Source organism: Saccopteryx leptura, chromosome 1, assembly GCF_036850995.1.
Source record: "Saccopteryx leptura isolate mSacLep1 chromosome 1, mSacLep1_pri_phased_curated, whole genome shotgun sequence".
NCBI lineage: Eukaryota > Metazoa > Chordata > Mammalia > Chiroptera > Emballonuridae > Saccopteryx > Saccopteryx leptura.
Genome location: NC_089503.1, coordinates 195256220 through 195279035, shown reverse-complemented (window position 1 = coordinate 195279035; position 22816 = coordinate 195256220). Strand labels below are relative to the sequence as shown.

Sequence of the window (22816 nt, the reverse complement as noted above, 5' to 3'; positions counted from 1 at the left end):
CCAAAACTCAGAAATATTGATATGTAAAGACACATGCAGCCCCATGTTCATTGCAGCATTGTTCACAGTGGCCAAGACATGGAAACAACCAAAAAGCCCTTCAATAGAAGACTGGATAAAGAAGATGTGGCACATATACACTATGGAATACTACTCAGCCATAAGAAATGATGATATCGGATCATTTACAACAAAATGGTGGGATCTTGATAACATTATACGGAGTGAAATAAGTCAGAAAAAAACAAGAACTGCATTATTCCATACGTAGGTGGGACATAAAAACGAGACTAAGAGTCATTGACAAGAGTATGGTGGTTACGGGTCGGTGGGGGGGAGAGGGCAAGGGGGAGGGGGAGGGGCACAAAAAAAACTAGATAGAAGGTAACGGAGGACAATCTGACTTTGGGTGATGGGTATGCAACATAATTGATTGACAAGATAACCTGGACATGTTTTCTTTGAACATATGTACCCTGATTTATTGATGTCACCCTAGTAAAATTAATAAAAAAAGAAAAAAAGAAAAAAGAAAACAGAGGACAAGGGGGTTGACTGCAGTTAGCACAGGGGAAAACTAGCCCTTTTCACATTAGTGACATCTGTGTGTTTAAGCAGTACCTCCCCAGAATTTCTTCTTGATGAAGATGATGAACCCAAAAAGCATTTCTTTGTCTGCCTCTCTTCTTCACACTCAGGTAGTTCCCCAAGTACGCCACAGTCTCCTGGGCCGTCCACAACTCAGATTTCTTAGAATATTTCAACAAAAGGGCACCTGTGGAAACAGATAAAATGATCATGGCTCTCACTTCCCAAAGGCCATCACCATTCACCACGAACGGTGAAGCAAACAGGCCCTCATCCCGCTCACCTGAAATCTTCAACTTCTCCGTGCATCTCTAAATGTCAGCCTCCTCCATGGCTGCTAATAAAATGTTAGCCCAGCAATAAACAAGCTTTACAAATAAAATGAAGACCAGCCTTTGATTCACAGAATCTCTCGTTTATAACGGGGATGCTAAAGCCAGGGTTCTGGTCTGAAAGGGAGGAAAATAAAGGGTCTTTTAAATGGCAGGAGCCCAGAGACCATCTTGGAATGTGCGCTACTTGTGTGCATCTTCTTCTGACTACCTGGGGGCTCCAGGGAACAGAGGCTGCTACCTGTGCCAAGTGATGTGGACAGAAATAAGTCAAAATGTTACCTCAGAGGTTCCTGGAAACTCCAGAGATCCTAAATTGCATATTACAGCACACCCTAATTTTCTCTTCCTTCTGTTGTTTAAGTTGGAAAAATCCAGAAATTACTTGAGAAATATAGCTACTGTGCAGAGATGTAAAACTCAACTGAAAAAGGAAAAGACAGGAAAAAAATAAGGACCATCTTCACCTTGAAGAACGGAAGAACAGAGCCAGCAAGAAAGCATCTCCTGGAGGAGAAAGTCTGATGTGAACCCTAAGGAAGTGCAGCCTCTGGAATACTGTATGATGTCACTTTTATGTGCAATGAAGGAAAGAGAGATCAGACTTGTGGTTACCAGAGGTGAGAGGCAGTGGTGAGGACTAGTGGATGATGATCAGAAGCTAAAAACTCCAGTTTAGGTTAAGTCTGCCCTAGCTGGGTGACCCAGTGGATCAAGTGTCATCCTGGTGCAACATGGTCACAGGTTCAATCCTCAGTCAGGGCACAAACGAGAAGCAATCAATGAATACACAACTAAGTGGAATGAGTTGATGCTTCTCTTTCTCTCTCAAGTCAATTGGAAAACATTTTAAAAACATAAATGAGTGCTAGGAATGTCACATACAACATGCTGACTCAGTGGACACTGCTATAGGAGACACAGGGAGGTTGTTAAGAGGAAACCTTGACTTCTCATCACAAGGAGAAATTCTTTTTCTTTTTTCTTTGGTCTTTCTTTCCTTTTCACTGTGTCTACATGAGAGAATGGATGCTAGTGAACCTACTGTAATCATTTCATGATTGAACCTGGGACATCCATACACTGGGTGGACACTATCCACTGAACCAATATGCCAGGGCAAGAACCTTGTTTTGTTCTCTTCCTGCATCTGCACCACTTCTAAGCTGGACTGGACGAATGTCCTGCTGGGCAACCCCACCTCAGCTCCCCACTGCAGGACATGACCTCGGGCTGCTCCTTAAGCAAGAAGCAGTTGCAGTTTGCTGCAGTGGGTGCCCCTGACCAACGCCCTGGCTGGAAGACACCTCTCTGTGGATAGGTGTAAAAGTCTCTGCCTACTAGAGAGCAGCTGGTCATACTCTGTGCCCATCAAGCTGAGTGGAGAAACAGCAAGAGGTCAGCTCCTCTCCTAACAAGTGAGCGAGACGGACACCGAGAGGAATGGCATCGAGCCTCCTGGAGGCTGACGACTGTTCTCTAGCCCACTAAGGCTCCTGTCTCCTGACTGCCTTGTGTGTCCTTACAGCAGGCCTGCAAACGAGGTGGCCTGAGTGAGCCTCTAATCCTTGGAACCCTTGGAGTCCCTTATGCCGAGTGAGAGGGCCCCTGCAGGGCCCATTTCTCTGGACGTTCACGAAGCATGACAGGGTCTCTGTCTCTCTGGAGCGTGAAGTGATGTCCGTGAGCCTGCCAGGGGCCCCAGACGCGCACATGCCCCCCGACGCACCTGCTGGAGGCGTGATACTCACTGTGCGCGTGGTGGAGCTGGTTGGGCTTGAACACCCCCATGCTCTCCAGCCTCTGGAGCAGCCAGTCATGCGTTACCCCTGCCAGGAGGCTCTCGAGATCCTCAGGCTGCAAGGTGTGAGCCTCCAGAGTCTCCTGTCTCATTGTTCCTGCCAAGGAAATGAAAGAGCTCCCGCTAGAGTTCAGGTAGGACCACGGGTCGCCCGCTTCCGAGGACCCCCTGGAAAATGCTGGAGATTGCCACCAGCACACCGAGGCTGAGCTGGAGTTCTGGCTGTGGTTGAGCACGTTTCCAGCACCGTCTCCTTCCTCAGTGGTCGTGCAGTCCTCGTGGCTCCCAGAGGTGTGGGGGGCCCCCGTGCCCTGGCCACATGGCTGCCTTGGAGTGCATGGCCAGTGACAGCCACGTCCCCCTGGAGGGTCGAGCAGCTGGCCCTCCTCGTCTACTGTGGAGGCATCAGGGTCCACGTCCTGCTCTTGGACTGAGCCACTGCTTTGTCTTGGGTCGGAATTTTGAACAGGCCCAAGAGGAGCGGCAGAGTGACCTGCCATTGTGGGACTTCTGCCCAGAGAATCGCCTGTAACCCTGTGAGAGGGCAAGGGTGTGTTCTCCGTGCTGTCTGCTGCTTCTCCTCCTGGGTTCACCCAGCAGGGCTTCCTGTAAATGCAGGGTCTATGCCTCCAGGGAGGTCCTCTCCCTCCTCTTCTCCAGACCTGGTTTTGGTATCACAGCTGATTTCTGGAAACTCATCAATTATTTCAAAGGTTTCTTCTTTTTGGATTGAAGGAACTATGGCCACGTTCTTGGGCCAACCAGAATCCAAAGACCAAGAAGCAGAACCAAATGAGGGTCTGGGGTGACCAGGAGCATTTCTGGACCCTGTGGTTCTGACTTCATGTATTTCTTCCAGATCTCGCTCCAACAGCCCCGCACCGGAGTCCCGGAAGGCACCTGCGGTATTCTGAGGTGGGGAGGCTGTCCAGGGCCTGCGATTCGCAGGCAACTCTGAGGCGTCGTCCTCGGACATGGGGAAGGAAACCGCACGGTGCCCTACAGACGCTGAGCACACGGTGGTGTTTGTCCCAGGGCTCTCCCGCTCGCCAGCCCGGGCCGGGGTGCCCTGAGCACCCACGAGAGGTCCTCTGCAGGGCTTCTTTCTGGAGAACCAGGTGTCAGCATGGTCGCTCACCTCCTCCCAGGTCGAGGAGCTGCCCCCTGACAACCAGCTCCAAGAACTGGAGCTCTGGCTGTCACTCAGAGCCCATCTCCCCAGGGCTTCCCCGCTGCCACTGTGGCCTGGGGGCTCAGCCTCAGTCTCCACGTCTGGACCCAAAGACACTCGGAAAGCGTCAGAACGGGTCCTGTTTCTTCTTCTGGCCCTCCCGAGAGCTTCTGGCCCATGGTGAGCTCAGTGGGAGGAAGACACTCGCATGCCTTCCTGAAAACGCGGTCTATCTTCCATGCTCATGGTATCAAGGCTTCTCGTGTCTGTTTTCAGCGCAGTGATGCAGGCTCCCGTGTGCATGTCTTTCTGGTTATTTTTGTTGTTTTTACAAGTGCTTTCAAACACTTTGCACACCGAAGTGTGGTGCTGGGAATGGGTTTCCAGGAGTTTCTGGAAATCCACGTGTCCATGCAAGATGAGTTTGTCCAGCCCACACTTGAAACCCTCTGGGACGTAAGACCCATCCTCTGAACTCGGAAAGCTCTGAATCTGCAAGTGGTCCTTCACCTGGGCGACAATGTGCATGATCTCCCGAGAGAGGGCGGCTCTCTCCTGGTCGCCAGCGGAGGCACTGAAGGTGTGCAGCTTCCCCATGGCCTCGGTGCAGAGCTGACAGGCTGCACAGACAGCTCCCATCTCCCCGTGCAGCCTGCGGTGCACCGTGGCCAAACCCAGTGCGGCCCTGAGGAGGCTGAGGAGCTCCTGTCTCCCCGGGATGGGCCCATCTTGCCCCCTGGTGAGGAGGGTGACTTCAAAGGCCTCCTTGGCCTCACACAGATGTGCGGTTTTCGCTCCTGGGGGACAGTCATGGCTGCCGGCATACGACAGCAAGCATGCGCCGCGGATACTCTGAGAAAAACACCAAATGCCGGGTTAGATATCAAATTGAAAACCGAGGTGAAACAGGAATACTTTTCTTTTTTAGGAAACCTTGATTTCCAGAGGACAGTCGTTAGAAATATCATGGAAAAATAAACACGAATGGTTTAGGACGGCAAGCACGTGCCACGAATACTCTGAGAAAACTACACAAACACTGAGTTAAGAACCTGAGTTCGCCTGACCAGGTGGTGGTGCAGTGGATAGAGTGTTGGACTGGAACACAGAGGACACAGGTTCTAAACCTCAAGGTCTCAGGCTTGAGCAAAGGGTCACTCGCTCTGCTGTAGTCCCCCCCCACCCCGGTCAGGGCACATATGAGAAAGCAATCAATGAACTACTGAGGAGCTGCAGGAAGAGCTGATGTTTCTCATCTCTCTCCCCTCCTGTCTCTCCCCTCCTGTCTGTCCCTCCCACTTTCTCTCTCTCTCTGTCTCTCTCTGTCTCTGTCACATACACAGACACACATACACATGAGGAAGAACCTGAGGTCCTTCTGTTAAGTGAGGAGGAGGGTCAGGAGATGTGAGGCTGGTGAGAACCACCACACATCCTACTGCAGCCTCCAGACTTCTGGTTAAAAGAGTCTACACATGGGACGTAGACATGTAAGTTTCTCTGTGCAAATTAGGTTGCTTTATATAAACACATTTTTCATTCAATAATAGTTAAAACAATAGACAAGTGACTTCCAAACTCTCTGTGCATTTGAGTCATCTATGCAGTATTTCAAAGTTAAAGGTTTCTGGGAACCAACCAGGCTCCTGGGTGATTCTGAAGTGCGGGAGACACTGCCCTGGATCAGACGACATCCATTGCTCTGGCTGAAGTCACGGAGCTCCCACCATGATGTCCCTACTCTGCCCCATAAACCTCCCACACATGATGTCTGATCACGTTATCTGACCATGACCTTCCTTCCCATGCCCTCTGTTACCATTGCCGTGAGTACGAAGAGGGGCGTGTAGGGACTGAAGGCAGCTGCCAGCTTGCAGGCTTCTGCGGCTGACAGCAGGCGGTGGTCGCAGTCTTGCAGCAGGCCCTGGGAGAGAACGGGAGGCCACGGGAAGTGTCCACGGGTAGTGTCCACAACCGTTCATCCATCAGCATGAGACAGGCTGTGAGATTCCTGGGCTTCACTTTCCGATTCCCAGGAATGCCCTGACCCCCATCACAACCATTTCAGAACTGTGCCAAGAAAGAGTGACCATTCTGCCCCTGTACTCGTCCTTTCTCCCAGAGAGAGACCAGCGTGTGCAGGAGTTCACGGTGCCCCTGCAGCACCGTCCACACAGATCTCGCTGGAGGGACACTGCATGTCCTGCATCCAGATTTACGGCTGGTTTCTGAATTGTTCTAGGCAGAGAGCCCTGTAATGTATTGTTTCATGGCAATTAGGGTCCCTTCATTCATTCTGGAAATACACCCTGAGCACCTCCGTGTGTCCAGAGCAGCTCTAGACACAAGGCACGCAGTGAGCCAGCCACAAACTTGCTTTCTGCTGAGGGGAGGGCATCAAACACCCAACAGAAGTGAGATGCGTGAGGGAGGGGTCAGGGAGGCCCGGGGGGACTGCAAAGACAACTTCACTGAACAAGGGACATGCCTCTCATGCTGTGTTTGTTCCATAGAAAAAGCAACAGCTAAAAAAAAAAGAAAGAAAATAAAAAAAGAAAAAGCAACAGCTAAGATTCAAGTCACTGCAAGTAAACTGTGTGGGGTTATTATGATCACTTTGGAACTAAATAAAAATGGCAATATTGGTGACCATATGGAAATTTCAACTTCTGTGCAGGGCAGGGGAGCAGGTCACTGTCCCTGCTGAGACCCTTGACAGCTGGGAGACCCTGGACAGCTGGGAGACCCAGCTCTGCCCCGTCTGCTCCCTCAAGGGGGCTGCAAACTGCAAACATCACTCATCTCTCTGCCTCAGCTCACATCTCTCTGAAATGGGAACGCTTGTGAGCAGTGTGCAAATATCAGTAATCATTATTAAGGATGGGGCCTCAACACGTGACCGATGCTCTGATTTGAACAGATGATGAGGGAAGTTTTAAAATTATTATCCCTTCCTTTGTCATTGACATAGCCCCAGGCGTGAAACTGGAATTTTGTGATACTTTGGTTCAGAGCACTTATCACTTTGATGGTACCCTTCACTCCTTACCCGTGGCTGTCTGAGCATCCTCTATGTGCCTGGGATGGAACAATAAAGCACAGGGGACACATGGGAACTGTCTCCGGGAGTGCTGACAGCACTTGAGAGGGGAGATGCTGGCTCTGGGGTGGAGAAAGAGACTAACAGTCTGTAGGGGCTGCCACTCTGCACTGGGGTTCGGCGAGTGATAATTACCAAGTTCATCTGTGGATTGTTTTTAAACTTCTCATAATCTTGCTTGCTCATGGAAACAAAGATGTCTGCCAGGATACCTAAGGATGTGGAGAGACCCTGCGAGGGAAATACAAGCAGACAGACAGAGCGTAATCAGCCCTCCATACGAACCACTGCTTATTCTTATTGTTATTATTGTCACACTTGAAGGGCCACCCCATCCCGAGGACATGGACTCAGTGTGAACACAGCTGTTTCTTGGTCAGGCGCAGCCAGATTGTCAACAAACTTGTCCTACTGCTTGGCCTGAAGACCCAGGCAAGGTGGGGTCAAGTTCTACCCATAGTGTAGGCTGTTGGCCTCTGGGGAATGTGACAGTGTGAAGTCTTCATCAACGAGGACATTCCCAGAGTCACAGAGAATGGAGCATCTAGTTAGAAAGCAGACCCTGCCTCTCGGTTTCTTGAATGAAGAGGTGGCCTCAACAATTAAGGGGAGCTTTTGCTCACTCGACTCGAGGAAATGATTTTACACACAAACAACTTGGCTGTCTCAGCTTTGCTGTGGAGTCACACAATGGCTCAATACATCATGAAATAGATAAATGTCTCAGTAGAAATAAATATATAAGTAGTTACAAATAAATATAGAAACACTAAATAAAAGCCAGGAGTCAGCATGAGCGAGAACAGAGTGATCACAGGAGGAACCGCCTGTGCCCACATAGACTCAATGAGAACAGAACCACGAAAGTCAGCAAGTGATAAACTGAACTGTGCCACAGAGATAATCATCCCAGACACACACAGGAGGGAGGAAGAAATGCACAACCGACCTTTTTCTCTGGCTGAGGGAGCGTCAGGTATCCCGCGATGGAGGCCCATATTAACTCTGCAGCTTCGAACCATATCCCTGAAAAAAGGGGAGATGGGGTGACTCCTCGTGTCTGGGTTCTCATGACAGAAAGACGAGTACTCCACTCCTGTCAGAACACTTAGGGCTGGACCCACCTGACCGCGGTCAGCATACAGTGGTCTGCCTCTCGTTGGTTTAACACAGGGAAACTGGAAGATTTAGTAGGTATCGTACACATAATATATATGTATGCACAAATAATTGCTTCCAGTATTTACAGACATAGTAATTACCTGCCTCTGTTAAATTCTCAAACACTTTCGTATGCATTTTAAAGTTTAATTACGTACGGTTCTGTAAACTTTGCTTGAAGAACTGTAAACCTTCAAGGAACGTGGGGTAAGGTGTCAGGGTGGGTTTAGAACACGGTGTCACTACATCACCGGGGAATCCTGCTGGATGGTGGTCAGAGTGAGAAATCACACTGGGAATCCCAACTGTAAATTTCAAAACTCAACAGAAAATGTTTGTTGCATTAATGTTCATAACACTCCTGGGACTCCCTTAAATGTCCTATTTTCGATGAAGACAAGAGGGGAAGAAGGGATGAACAATTTTAACCAGACACATCATGAAAACTGCACCCCCCCATGTCCCAAGCGGGAGAGGGCACGGGGAGGGGGGCACCTAGCTTCTGCAGGATCTGCCCTCTGATCTGCACGCAGACCGACTGCACCAGGACTCTGTCGCTGTCCCGTCTGTACTGCCAGGTGCCTACGGTGAAGGAGGGAGAGAAAAAGCATTTTTGGCTTTGAATTATTCAAGGAAGATTGTACTGAAATAAAACTGTTTTCACAGAAGACCTCACGAGTGCAGAGTAAGGTCCAGCGCCTTCTCATTAAGGCCCGGGGGCTGCCTCCTCCTGCCAGCTGTGCGCTGCCTCGCCGCGTTGTGTCCTCTGAGAGAGGCCTGTCCTTCGCCAGGGCCACTGCCTCCGCTCCAGGACCAGCTCCTCCTCCTTCCTTGGTGCTCAGCCTCTGTGCTCACCCCTCAGGGCCTCCCTGGTCAGCTTACCCCAGCATTACCCACTGCCGAGGGCGACTCGAGGGAGGTGGGGTCAGTCCCTTCCTCCCGAAACACGCACCAAGCGAGTCAGAGGAGTCCAGGACTCACATGAGGAGTCTTTCTGAGGAGAGCAGGGCAGGCACCACGCTGGCCCACTTGACATGAACAAAGTGGTGGATGGATGCGGTTTTATTGTGATGAGGGTGCCGGGCTGGGTGAAGTTCCCACAAGCTGGGCTTTACTGAGGACTGACATCCGCCTGTCCAGATGTGGGCGAGGTGGGGAGGGCTAGCCAGTGCCTGGGAACGGCCAGTGCTCGGACTGTCACCCTCTCGCTGTTCTCTTACATATCCCTCTTTGTTTTCATCCCAGCCTTTAATTCTGGTGCACGTGTGTGCATGTGCGCGCATATGTGTGCAGGTACATGTGTGCATGCATGTGTGTGCAGGTGCATAGGTGTGTGTACACTTGTGCGTGTGTGTGCATGTACGTGTGGGTGTATGCTTGTGTGTGTGTGTAATGCATGTGTGCACATGTGTGTGCTGCGTGCATGTATATGCATGTGTGCGTGTATGTGCATGTGTGTGCAGGTAGTGCACATGTGTGCATGTATTTGTGCAAGGTGTAGAAGGTGAGACGTGTGCACCTTGTATGTTAGTGATGGTGGCCACAGTGAGGCTGTGTGATCAGTATTTGTATTCCAAGCTGCCTCCCCACTGGAAACCTCTTCAAGACTCAGGGTGCTGGGAACCTAATATCCAAGCACATTGAGCTTAAACTCTACTGGAAATTGTATTTATATTTAATGTATCGTAAAACTTGGTGACCAGAAATGCAGACAAGATATTTGAAGGCTTAAGTGATTTGTAACACACTCTTAGGATTTGCTTCCTTTCATGTATGATTGAATATCAAAATACGTTTTTATTAAAGTTCTTAAGTAGCAAAGTTTACTTTCCGGGCATTTGTATATACGCAGCCACACGTGCCTTCTGTGGGTGTGAGGCTCTGCACCTTCCACTCTTTCTGAGGCCAAGAGTCACCTGCTGTTGTTGCTAGGCAGCATGCTGTGCGGAAGCCAGACTCTGAGAAGCCTTGGTCATTGTTTTGTTGGTTTTTAATTAGAGAAAATGGAGACTAGAGACATGAGCAGCTTGGCCAAGCCACTCCATTGGTGCAGGTACTTCTGGAAACATCTAGCGTGCTACAATATTGGGTGATTAAGTTGTTTTAAAGTAGAACTCGGGAGGGACTGAGGGTGAAGAGGCCATGAAGATGGGAGCGCCCTTACCTGTTGCCCCATTGTTGCTGATGAGACTGCTCAGGATGTACTCAGCTTTTGAAAGTTTTCCTGAAAAGAAGCAACCGAATGCCACAGTCAGCTTTGAGCCCACGCTGCAGACACCATGGTGGGTCCCCCTCTAGGGTTAACACGTCACCTCAGGGACCACAGCCACTCTCAGAAACAGCCTATTTCAAAATCTAAAATCAGTAACTTTGGCCTGACCTGTGGTGGTGCCGTGGATAAAGCATCAACCTGGAATGCTGAGGTCACCGGTTCAAAACCCTGGGCTTGCCTGGTCAAGGCACCTATGGGAGTTGATGCTTTCTGCTCCTCCCCCCTTTCTCTCTCTCTCTCTCCTCTCTAAAATGAATAAATTAAAAAAAATAAAAAAAATAAAATAAAATCAGTAATCTCATCACTTAGAAGAGGGAGAAGGATGAGTGTTCAGGAACTTGTGTTTAGGGGAGTGTGGGCCGGGCAGTTCTGCAGTGGCCTGTCCCTCTCCTGTCCACAAGCAAAGGAATGAACACGAGGCCCAAGCCACACGTGGGCACTTCCCTGTCCACCTTCTCACCTCCCACCTTCCTCTCCCTCCTTCCTCCCTCTTTTCTTTCCTCTCTGACTTTCTCTCTGTTTCAAACCTCATTGATTTATGTCTTTTTTGTTATTTATCGGTCTGCTTCCTCCCCCAGCTTGAGCCACTTGATCATGAACCACATCTCGGCTGTCGATAGAACCGTCCCCAAGGCCTAACAGGATCCTTGGCACATGGCAGGCTTTCAACACATTTTGCTAAAAACCCAGAAAACAGTATCTGAAATTGTGGGTTAGGGTCTGACCGGATTCACCTGCACCAGTGTGGTTAAGAAGAGAGAAATAACATGGAATGGCTATTTGCATAAATTTTATCAAAATTATCTCTCTTCTTAAATGTTATATTTTCTAATTAGTTTTGCTGATATATAAGAATGGACATTTTAGGAATAGCTTGAGCTTGTATTTGTCAACCTTGCTGAATCTCTTGATTCTAATAATCTTTGAATTTCTTGATGTTTTCTGTGTGGGCAATCATTGTCTACACATTATGATAACTTTATTCATTTCTAATCGTTATACTTCTTCTTCCTCTTTTTCCTATTGTATTGAATAGTAATGGTAATAAGAAGCATTTTATTAACTGAATTTTAAAAAGAATATTTCTGATTTTCCACAAGTTTGTAGTTGCTTCCTTTCCTTAGGTTAAGAAAGTTCCCTTTTGTGTGGTTATCAACTTGCTGCCTTTCAACTAAAAATTCTCCCTTAATGTCTATTTTTTAGATTAACTTGGGTATTTACTAAATTCTTTGTTTCTTGTTGCCTTTTATATTATCACTACATCTTTGTAGGATCAGTTTCTCCTTAGCAAAATACACCCATTAGTGAGAGAGAGAGGGAGAACTCTTGAGAATAATAAACAGTTTTAGTCTTTGTCTGAAAATGTCTATTTTGTCCTCATTTCTGAATGATGATTTTTGCTAGGTATAAAATGCTAGATCGAAAGCTATCTCCTCTTTAATCTCTTTGGAGAGTCTTGACTCTGTTATTGCTGATAAGATGCATTTTGTAAGTCTAAACATAGTTTCTATTTAAATAATCAGTCTTTTCTGTTTCCTTTAAGATTTTCTCATTGTTTGATTTTTTTATAGTTGTACCACACACTGTGTCTAGGTGATTTTTAAAGTATTGCTCAACTCTTTTAAATACCAGAGTTATCAAAGCAGTAACAATAGCTACAACCAGTTTTAAAACGAGCCGGTCCTATTTCTGGGAAGGGCAGCTTCCGCGGTGGGGCTTTATTCTTTCAATCCTGGACATGGGAGCAGCAGGCCACGTGTTTTTAACCCTGGATATTGGTAAGCTAAATAAGGGTCCTGTGGAAGAGGACTTTGCTGGATAGTGTGGAGGACCCTCCAGCCCCACATTACGTCAGAGGTCAGAACGCAGCCTCACTTTTCATTTCATCCAGAGCAACAGCAGGGGACAGGGTGCAGGCCGGTGTTGTGAGTGACAAGAACCCTCGGACGGCCTCAGTGTGTTTGTCCAGTGCCCGCCAGGAGACAGGACAGCTCAGAGAAAGCAGAATCTAACCTGCTTCTCAAGGCTCTTGGTCAGAAGTGCAGCAATTCAGATCCTCGTTTGAAAGCAGCAGGATGGATTTGTGAGAAGACAAAAGCTCCAATTAGTGCTCTCCACACCCTTTTACAACTCTGTCTGCTGCTCAGGCTCCCAGTACCATTATGCCTGGTCTTTGTTTGAGGGATGAAGGCCCTGGCAATGTGCGGGTTGGCAGAATAGGTCAGCCATGTCCTCCATCCTCCAGGGTCAGGGAGCCTAGGGAGTGTCCCCTGGCCAGGAGGGGCAGGGGTGCACCTACCTGCGTTGACCGATACTCGGGCCTGACGAATGACTAGCTGCGGAGCCATTGGCGTGGAGGGCCACAGTCTGTGCAGCCTCTTGGCCACCTGCAGGAGGTGGTGGGACACATCGAGCCCGTACAGGAGCCGGTCACTCAGGAAGAGGATGGCTGACGCGGTGGCACTGTCCTGGGCATGGATGGAGGCCTTCAAGGACACCTGGGAGACACGCAAGGGCACAGTAAGCCAGTGAGGCCTGACCCACCGGGCAGAGAAGAAGGCGGCTGGGACCAGACCTCATTGTCTGGGTGCTTCTATCAAACAAGAACAACAACAAAACCTAGAGCAGGCGAAGAACTGCTGTTTAGGCAACTGAGCCCAGAGAGAGAAATAAAGAAAAGCCCAGTTCAGCTGTGCGATAAACAATATCTCTCCTTCCATTTCTCCATCCCATTCCTAACAACACAGGGTGAACCTGAAAGTGTCCCCTTGTTTCCCAACTTCGGTCCTCTGCTCCGTGACCCTGTCCTGGGGAGCTGGCTGACTGGGCTGGCTGGCACGTTTGGGTAGAGGACTTCAGCTGTTCTTCTTCTTCGGGACAGGCTGACTATAGGAAATGAGATTCCCCTGCTCTCGTATGTCCCATCTTATCCAGAAATCCACCCCATCTGAGGTGTGCGTGGCCCAGTGATTCCTATGACTGGATGGGGACCTCCACATACTTCTGGGGTTCACACAGCAGACCCCCTGTGCTCTAAGACAGCTTCCAATTTAGCCCTTAGCAGCACTAGAGGCAACAGTGAATCAATTGTCTGCCTAAGTCTTTTGGTAAATAACACCTCCTTCTACCCTCAGGATCCAGGAGGAAGGGGGTTTATCTGGTCCTCCCAAGGGCCCCACCTTCCCCATTGCCTGGCCTGACTAACTGTAACCTCTGGAGAGAAACTGCTCTGCTCAAGTCCCTGACTTTGAAGTGGCTGTGTGCTTTGCTACTGGACCTTGACTCCATCCCCCATCCCTCCGCCACCTCAAGTCTAAGCTAAGAGCACCCGCCTAACAGCAGGCTCCATGTTTCTCCGGCCTGGCTTTAAAGGAACGAACCTATTGATCTGGACTAAGACACACAGAAAGAATTTGCCAGTTATTGGGGGGGAGAAGCAGATAGTAGGATGCCACTAAGACACATGTACGGGCAGCGCCGGATGGGAGCGAAGGCCGGGTGCAAACCCACCTCCTCAGTGTGCGGCTCCCTGAGTCAGGAGTCTCCTTTTAGTCCCAGGTGCATCTTCACAATAAAATGTGCCCATTCTACGAGTTTGCTTAAGTGAGCCCTGCTCCTTCCAGCTAAAGAGACCTAACAAAACTGGCCTGTCCTGTCGGCCACGTCAGATAAACCACCACTCTGAGGAACACATATTTCAAATGAGAAGAATTCATCCGTCTGACACTCATAAAATGTGAACGCAAATATGGAGAAGAAATGGGTGGTTCCGTGTCTGTCCAACTCTGTTTGGGGAGGCCCATCTCCAGTGGGGGCCCTTCCTCGGCTGGGCGCATGGAAACCCTCCCTCTACTTGGCAGACACGGCTGCTTTTGCAGAACTGGTAGCTTCTAGGACTGGCGGGCTCCCTGTTATCTCACTTAATTTCATCATAACCAAAATTTCCAGGTTAGACAGGGGAACTGAGGCTGAGAGGTCATGTGCCTTTCCAAAGTTACAAAGTCAACGGGTCAGGGTCGGGAAGGCACTCAAGTCTCTCCATCTTCTGTCTTTTTTCTTATTGTGGTCAAAACATAGAACATAAAACTTACCATCTTAACCACTGTTAACTGGACAGTTCAGTAGTGTTAAGTACATTCATGTTGTTTTGAATGAGATCACAACTGTTTCATCGGCAAATAAGAAACTCTAAACCCATTAGAGATGCCCCTTTTCCCTCTCTCCAGACCCTGGGAAGCACCATTGTACTTTCTGTCTCTATAAACTTGACTATCCTAGGTCCCCCATATAAGTGAAATCATACAGTATTTGTCTTTTTGTGACTGGCTTATTTTGCTGAGCATAATGTCCTCAAGGTTCATCCCTGTTGTAGCATGTGATGGATATTGGGGTGTGCAAATGTCTCTTCAATTCTTTTGAATATAGACCCAGGAGTGGGACTGCTAGATCATATAACAGTTCCATTTTTAATTTTTGAGAAACCTTCATACTATTTTCCACTGTTGCACCATTTTCTAAGCCCCTCGACCATGCACAGAGTTCCAGTTTCTCCATGTTTTCAGCCAGCACTTGAGTACCTCAGGTCTCTCGAAGGTCAGGTTTTCTTCTGCCTTCCACCTGTTCTGATCAAGGGATCTGAGCAGTGCCTCATCTGGACTTGAAAGCCGGCTCTCAGGAGCTGAGCTGGACTTACCACTCACGGATCCAAACAGTGTTCTGAAGACTCATATCCTTCATTATGATGAGAAAATGCTAAAGAGAAAAATATGCTCCCAACAAATCCCAATTGAGAAGAATATTCTTGTTATGTAGTTAAAAATAAGTGAAAGCATAGACAAACTTTTAGGAGAGGGTCTTTACTTTCAGTGTTTTGAATTTCTCCCTTGGTCAGTTGGCTCAGTGGTACAGCATTGGCCTGGCGTGTAGATGTCCCAGGTTCAATTCCCGGTGAGGGCACACAGGAGAAGCATCCATCTGCTTTTCCACACCTCCCCCTCTCACTTATCTCTCTCTCTCTCTCTCTCTTCCCCTCCCGCAGCCATGACTCGATTGGAGTGAGTTGGCTCCAGGTGCCTCAGCCTTAGGTGCTAAGAAGAGCTCGGTTGCTGAGCAACGGAGCAATGGGCAGAGCATCACTCCCTAGTGGGCTTTCCGGGTGGATCCCAGTTGGGTGCACGTGGGAGTCTGTCTCTGCCTCCTCTCTTCTCACTGAATCATTTTTTAAAAAAGAAATTCTCTAGCAAAAGTCAGTGCCAGGAGAACAAATGACATTGGCAGTTGGGTGGGGTGACTCTGCCGGGCGTTCCTCACGAGCTGCGAGGACACTTTGCAAGTCACTGCAACCCCTGGGTTGGTCTTCCTGAGTTGAGTAGAGAGAGGTTGTAAGAGTCTGGGAGCTGCAGAGGGTCTCCTTGAGTCTCCAGCAGAATTCTCAACAGCTCCTCAGGGAACACAGCATCCAGGCCGGGAGAGCGGCTGAGCTGACAGGGACAGTGGGCATCTGCAGCTTCACCAGCTGCTCCCAGGACGGGGCATTCTTTTTTTTTTTTAAGACTTTATTTATTCATTTTGAAGAGGAGAGAAGGAGGAGAAAGAGAGAGAGAGAGAGAGAGAGAGAGAGAGAGAGAGAGAAGAGGGGAGGAGCAGGAAGCATCAACTCCCATATGTGCCTTGACCAGGTAATTCCAGGGTTTTGAACCGGCGACCTCAGTGTTCCAGGTCGATGCTTTATCCACTGCGCCACCACAGGTCAGGCAGGGTGGGGCATTCTGAGGGGCATCCCTTCAGTGGTGAGACAGAACTAACTACAGGGAGCACGGCTCTTGGCCCAATTTGAAAGTTTAAAAGCCAACTTGGAAAGGACCAAATTATTTCCTAACCTGACTAGGTCCCAGAACAAAGCTCAGAAATATTTATAGGTATACAAATCCTCCAACATTATATAAGATAAAATTTACAATATCTCACATCTGGTCAAGAATTACCAGACTGGCCTGACCAGGCAGTGGCACAGTGGATAGAGTGTCGGACTGGCACACGGAGGACCCAGGTTCAAAACCCTGAGATTGCCAGCTGGAGCACAGGCTCATTTGGCTTGAGTGCAGGGTCACTGGCTTGAGCCCAAGGTCGCTGGCTTGAGCAAGGGGTCACTTGGTCTGCTGTAGCCCCTGGTCAAGGCACATATGAGAAAGCAATAAATGAACAACTAAGGTGCTGCAACGAAGAATTGATGCTTCTCGTCTCTCTCCCTTCCTGTCTGTCTGTCCCTATTTGTACCTCTCTGTCTCTCTCACTGTCTCCGTCACAAAAAAGAAAAAAGAACTACCAGACCGAAATAAACACATAATGCAGAGAAAAAGCATCAATAGAAATGACCTCGTGTGTTTCACAGTTAAAGATGGTAGTGACAGTTGGATGGGATTAGGGATATGGGAGATATAAAAAATGCTCCAAACTGAGTTCTATAAATAAATACTACAATGTCCGAGATGAAATACTACAACACCAGCATCTGAGTTTGGGTCCTTGCCCAGTGGGTCTCCTAACTACCTGTGTCTGAGAGACCTCATCGGTGAAATGGGATGATTTCTATGTGCTGCTGTCTCAGGCTAAGAGGAAACGCAGGTGAAATGCTCACCACAGAGCCTGGCACATTGTGGGTGCTGGATAAATGACAAGAAACATTAGAGAGAAACAGGAAAAAACCTCAGTTCATGCAGTCTCACTGCCACCTATGACAAAACAGCAACAAGAAAGACAGTCTCCTAAATCCGTGTCGGTGGAATTCCTCAGAGAGCTAATAGGAGATAATGGTCATGCATCCGACCCCTAACACATTTATCTCAGAAAATGGCTATCTCTCCAGTTTTAAAAAATACCTTTATTCTCCTCACCCACTCTCAGGAAACTGAGATGAAGGGGTGACGGCTCTGGTGGGTGGGGGCTCCCTCTCCTTGCACGCGCGCGGGTGGCTCTGGGCCTACTCTAGCAGGGCTCCGCCCGCCCGCACCTGTGAACCCACTGCAAACACTGCTCTGTCCCTCACTGACGCCTGGAGTCTCTGAGCCGAGAACATGGCCTCATCCATTTTCCCCTTCTATTCTTAATAGGCTGGAACACAAAAGCCCCAGAGAGGGTGACCTGCCAGACAAAGGCCCTTTGAGCCCCTTGGAAAGCAGACTTGGAGGAGATGGAAGGGGTCCAAGTGGCCCTATTATTTCCACTTGCACTAATTAGACATTTTTCTGTCAGCCATTGAGCACTGCTGAGAGGCCAAACTCGCTGAATTCGTTTCTAAAGTGTTTACAAAAGTTTGCATCTGTTTGTGTCTCTTCAGGAGGAAAATAAGCACTTCAATAGCATTGTGGGAACCCTGAAGGAAGCCATTCTGGAGGCCCTGGAGGCCCCGCACAGCTGCATGACTAAGCTCCCTCCAGGCTCTGGCCCAGGGAGGATGCAGGGGGTCAGCCTGTAGAGACTCTGTCCTGTCTGCCACTGGCTTCTCTCCCGCTCTGACTGGCGCCGCTGGGCGGAACAGCAGCTCTGGGGGTTCATTCCCTTGGGCTGATGGCCCTCTGAGAAATTCACACCCACTTTCATTTGCTGCCAAGGGCAGGGTGGTGAATTCCTCAGCAGTGGAGCAGAGTCACCAGCATCCCGGGAACATCTCCCAGGGAAGCCAGGAACCCCTGGCTGCAGGTGGGAGGGATGAAAGAGGCCTGAATGTGTGGCAAGGGGACAGCACAGAGCGGTCCCCACAGGGAAACAGCCTGGTTCTGCAGTCCCATTAGCATGCAGTGAGCCCTGGCCTCACCCCACTGGAGAACCCCTCCACCTGCCCAGCCCACTGTCCGCAGCACAGCCTGTCATATGCTGCTGTCTACAGGAGTCTGATCTGGGTTCTTTCTGTTGGGTTTTGGGCCCACCCACGGCCTGCCATTGCAGAGCCCTCAGAAGTGTGACCTTTCTAGATAGCGTCACTGTAACAGAACTTAGTGTTGACCCAACATCAGATAACTCAAGACTAAAACAAACAGGAATGTTCTTCCTTTATCTTTCCTCAGCCGCCCACTCAGGGACGCCTGTCCACATGGCCACCAAATTGTGTTGTCCTTGTTGCATGACCCCATGTGAGTCCACATCCATGGCTGCAGATAAGGGGACGTGCTGGGTGCCCATGGGGACAGGCCCACAGATGTGCGCACGACACACACTCGTCCCTTCACATCTGTCTCCGGGATGGGAAATTCAGGTTCTAATTGGGTTTAAGCCACAAAGGGAACTTTGGGGCTGGGAGGCTGAGTCAGGTGGTAAAGGAATTAAACTGCACAATGAGATTTCAATACGCGGGTGATTTAAAAAATGCTGAAGAGCCTATCCAAGGGCTTTTGCTGAACAGCAGCAAGGACATGTGTGCCATGCTCATGGCTGCTGGCATTAGCGCCAGCCCTCCTGATGCCCAGTCTCAGTGTGTGTCCCAGTCCCCAGTCCCAGCGATGGGTTCAAAGCCGAGATGTGCTTCCAGCAATGACAATGGCCGCTGATCTCTGCGGGGCGGAGAGAGGGGCCTCAGAACAGAAGTCACCTGGCATGGCTGTTGTCAGGAGCAGAGGACAGGTTACTGAGCAAATTGGGGAACTGGAGTCTGGTGGGGAGGGTGGTGCCCCGAGGTGAGGGGTTGCAGAGCAAACAGGTGAGAAGGGACTGATGCGGCTGCATAGCTGTGCACCGGCCTGGGCGGGCGCTGCGGAGGATGCAGCCGCCACACGGGACAACTTGGGTCAGGTGCTCCAGGTCTGTCTCCTACTGACATGTGAGAAGGAGCAGGAAAAACGTGACACTGTCTGAAGGCTGAGACCCAGGACCTGAGAACTTGTCCCTGGTTCTCTTCCCTTCATTGTATCAGTTCATCACGAAAATAGCTGTAATCTTCTCTGTTTCAGTGCCTTAAGGTTGCACTTTGACTCTCACACCCCCACCCCTGCCAGATCTACTGTAAATGACACGTCTCTCTGCTTAAGAAAAAGAAAGGAGCCCCGAAGTACACAACTACCCGGGGCTGTGCACCTGCGTGCCCAGCCGCTGTCCTGGAGGGGGCTGAAGGGGTAACGCCATCACCTCTCCTGGTGACTTTAACATCTACACTGATGCACCCAGCACCCAGGTTCCCCCTGCCATGGCTTCCCTGCCCCAGTGACCATTCTATGGCCAGCCTTGCATCTACTCCCTCAGTCAGTCGGACCTTAGCACTCGCCATTTCAGCAGCATTACAGAATCTGAACTCAAACATCTACTCCCCGTCTCCCAGCTCCAGACCTCAGCAAGCCAGCTGCGACCACTCCGCAGCTCTTGGGGACTTTCACACTCTGTCACCTGCCCCTCCTGTCCTCACCTGCCTCTTTGAATCCCATGGTGCATCAATGTAACGAATTTTTAAAAAGCATTCCCAACTCCTTTGCTGGTTTTTTTTTCTATTGTATTTGTCTAACAATTCTAACCATGTCCATTGTTAAAGGAAAATGTTGGCCTTATATTGGGATCCACCTGGGTTTGGGGAGGTGTGTAAAAAATGCAGGTGGCAGCCCTGGCCGGTTGGCTCAGTGGTAGAGCGTCAGCCTGGTGTGCGGAAGTCCCGGGTTCAATTCCCGGCCAAGGCACACAGGAGAAGCGCCCATCTGCTTCTCCACCCCTCCCCCTTTCCTTCCTCTCTGTCTCTCTCTTCCCCTCTCGCAGCCAAGGCTCCATTGGAGCAAAAGATGGCCCAGGCGCTGGGGATGGCTCCTTGGCCTCTGCCCCAGGTGCTAGAGTGGCTCTGGTCGCGACAGAGCGATGCCCTGGATGGGCAGAGCTTCGCCCCCTGGTGGGCGTGCCAGGTGGATCCCGGTCGGGCGCATGCGGGAATCTGTCTGACTGCCTCCCCATTTCTAGCTTCGGAAAAATACAAAAAAAAAAAAAATGCAGGTGGCATTCCACGCCATTTAAAGCAAAGTCTCTGCAGGTGTAGCCAGTGAGTCAAGGTGCACTGGATCTTAGAACCCCTGAGCCCGCCTGATCTTCACCCTCTTCCCTGCTGGAGGTGGGGTGAGTTACCTGATCTGGTGTACTGCAGTGGCTGACCTGGCTCAGTGCTTTCTCTCCTTCTCCACACCTTCCTCCCTGTTCTGCAGAAAGAGGGGCCTGCCGGCAGCAACACGAATCTAACTGAAGACTTCTCCAGCCCCCGTCTGGATATCCAGAGCTCCATCTTCTACCCACCAACACGAGTGCTGCGTCTGTCCTTCCGTGGGTTCTGAACACAGGAGGGGAAGGCGAGTGTTACTTACGGTCACTTAAAATTCCCAAATTATACCTAATTCTCTGTCTAACCTGAGCTTCCACCCAAGCCAGCAAGTCAAGCTACAGAAACACACAACTTTGACACTAGATTTATGACCACAACCTGAGGTGGGTCCCCGAGCGAGCCTGACAACCTGCTGCAGCCCCCAACAGCCTTGCGCCCAGTGGCTGGCCTGGGTCTTACTTCACCATGATCCTTGCTGCCACTGCCAGGTGTGCCAGCCCCCGGCACTATTTCCCAGGTCTCACCTGCCTTCCTGTTGGCTGGTTAAGGCCAACCCCCACCTTTATACTCGATCCTTTCTCCACCTTCTCCAGGACAGTGTGCTATGAATAGCCTCTTCATAGCTACAGCTGTCCCATGCTCCGTCCACATACCTATGTAACTAGAACTGTATCCCATCTGGCCCTACGCCATGTCCCTTTGTCATCTGGCACACATGATGACAACAGCAACCATGTTTTAAATGCCAGGCACTGAACACCCTAAGTTATCCACTCACTTTACCCTCAAACAGCCCCTGAAAGAGGTTCAGTTATTACCACCCAGAGGCAGGAGGATGAAAGTCTGCAGCTTTGGTCCATCTGTCGCCCACGATGACAAAGCTTCAGGACTAGCACCCAGACTCTGCTCCCAAGTCGGCCTCCCCAACTTCGACCTGTACTGTCTTAACTTTACCCAGACTGTCCTTGTCACCAAAACCATATCCTGAAGTCGTGGCAGATAGAGATGCCAGGCTTTTCACTTAGCCCTAAAGTAGTCGTTATCACTGAGGGGGTTAAGGGCATAATTGTCCCCACTGTAATTCTGACAGCGATGCCTACTTAGAGAAACCAATGGGACTGTTGTCACTGTACAATTTTTAATCCAAGAGAACCACATTCATATAAACATAGTAGAAAAAAATGTTCAGTCAATAAGGGTTAGTGTTGCTTTATGAAACATCCTAGACCAGTGGTCCCCAACCTTTTTTGGGCCATGGACCAGTTTAATGTCAGAAAATATTTTCACAGACCAGCCTTTAGGGTGGGACGGATAAATGTATCATGTGACTGAGACAAGCGTCAAGAGTGAGTCTTAGACGGATATAACAGGGAATCTGGTCATTTTTAAAAAATAAAACATCATTCAGACTTAAATATAAATAAAACGGAAATAATGTAAGTTATTTATTCTTTCTCTGCGGACCGGTACCAAATGGTCCATGGACCGGTACCGGTCCAGGGCCCGGGGGCTGGGGACCACTACCCTAGACCACCGAATTATGAAGTGTGGACATAGGAAATGGTTCCCATGTCACGACACAGTCTTCATGCTTCACTGTCCTGTTCTTAAAGAAGGAGCTCTTCTCTGACTCCCCACATTCTGTCTGGCTGCGGTCTGGCCCCAGCTCGGAGACTGCTCCCCCTCTCACTGTCTCCTGTGGGTCCGGGCTGGAGCAGAGAAGAGTCCAATTGCAGAATTCATGACAGCTTCACAAGCTGCAGGCCTCTGTCATAACTCATCCTATTTCATTGGCTGAGATGGTCACATGGCCAAGCCTGTGATGGTGGAGGACTGTGTGGAACACCTGCCACATGTTAGGTGGTCAACAAATGGGAGGCCACCTAACACGCAGGCCTTTGACACAGGGTGGCCCCGCTCCCCTCTCTGGTAGCCCAGACCATGCGAGGGGGCTGGTTTTGTCTGCGTTCCTCTTCGAGCTCTAAATCAAGTGTCTGGCACATGATTACAATAAAGTTTTGCTGAGTGAAGGAATGGATATGCAGTTTGCATTCACTGTGCTTTTTGCCTCCTGATGGAAAAGCTCTACCAGGGGTCCCCAAACTTTTTACACAGGAGGTCAGTTCACTATCCCTCAGACCATTGGAGGGCCGCCGCATACAGTGCTCCTCTCACTGACCACCAATGAAAGAGGTGCCCCTTCCGAAAGTGCGGAGGGCAGCTGGATAAATGGCCTCAGGGGGCCGCATGTGGCCCGCGGGCCGTAGTTTGGGGATGCCTGCTTGGAACCACAGAGCACCTGGTTGAAGATGAAAACTTCATTTAAGAAAA

The 22816-nt window shown here is 49.8% G+C and overlaps 1 protein-coding gene across 1 annotated transcript in view; it reads right to left on the bottom strand.

Moving 5' to 3' along the window:
• ALPK1 (alpha kinase 1) overlaps nucleotides 1-22816 on the bottom strand; it is a 65378-nt gene that overhangs the window by 9340 nt on the left and 33222 nt on the right. The window contains 9 exon segments of the mRNA XM_066360158.1: nucleotides 623-775; nucleotides 2672-3316; nucleotides 3319-4744; nucleotides 5712-5816; nucleotides 7128-7223; nucleotides 7942-8018; nucleotides 8649-8735; nucleotides 10318-10377; nucleotides 12725-12923. Of these exon segments, the coding sequence (XP_066216255.1) occupies nucleotides 623-775; nucleotides 2672-3316; nucleotides 3319-4744; nucleotides 5712-5816; nucleotides 7128-7223; nucleotides 7942-8018; nucleotides 8649-8735; nucleotides 10318-10377; nucleotides 12725-12923 (2848 nt within the window).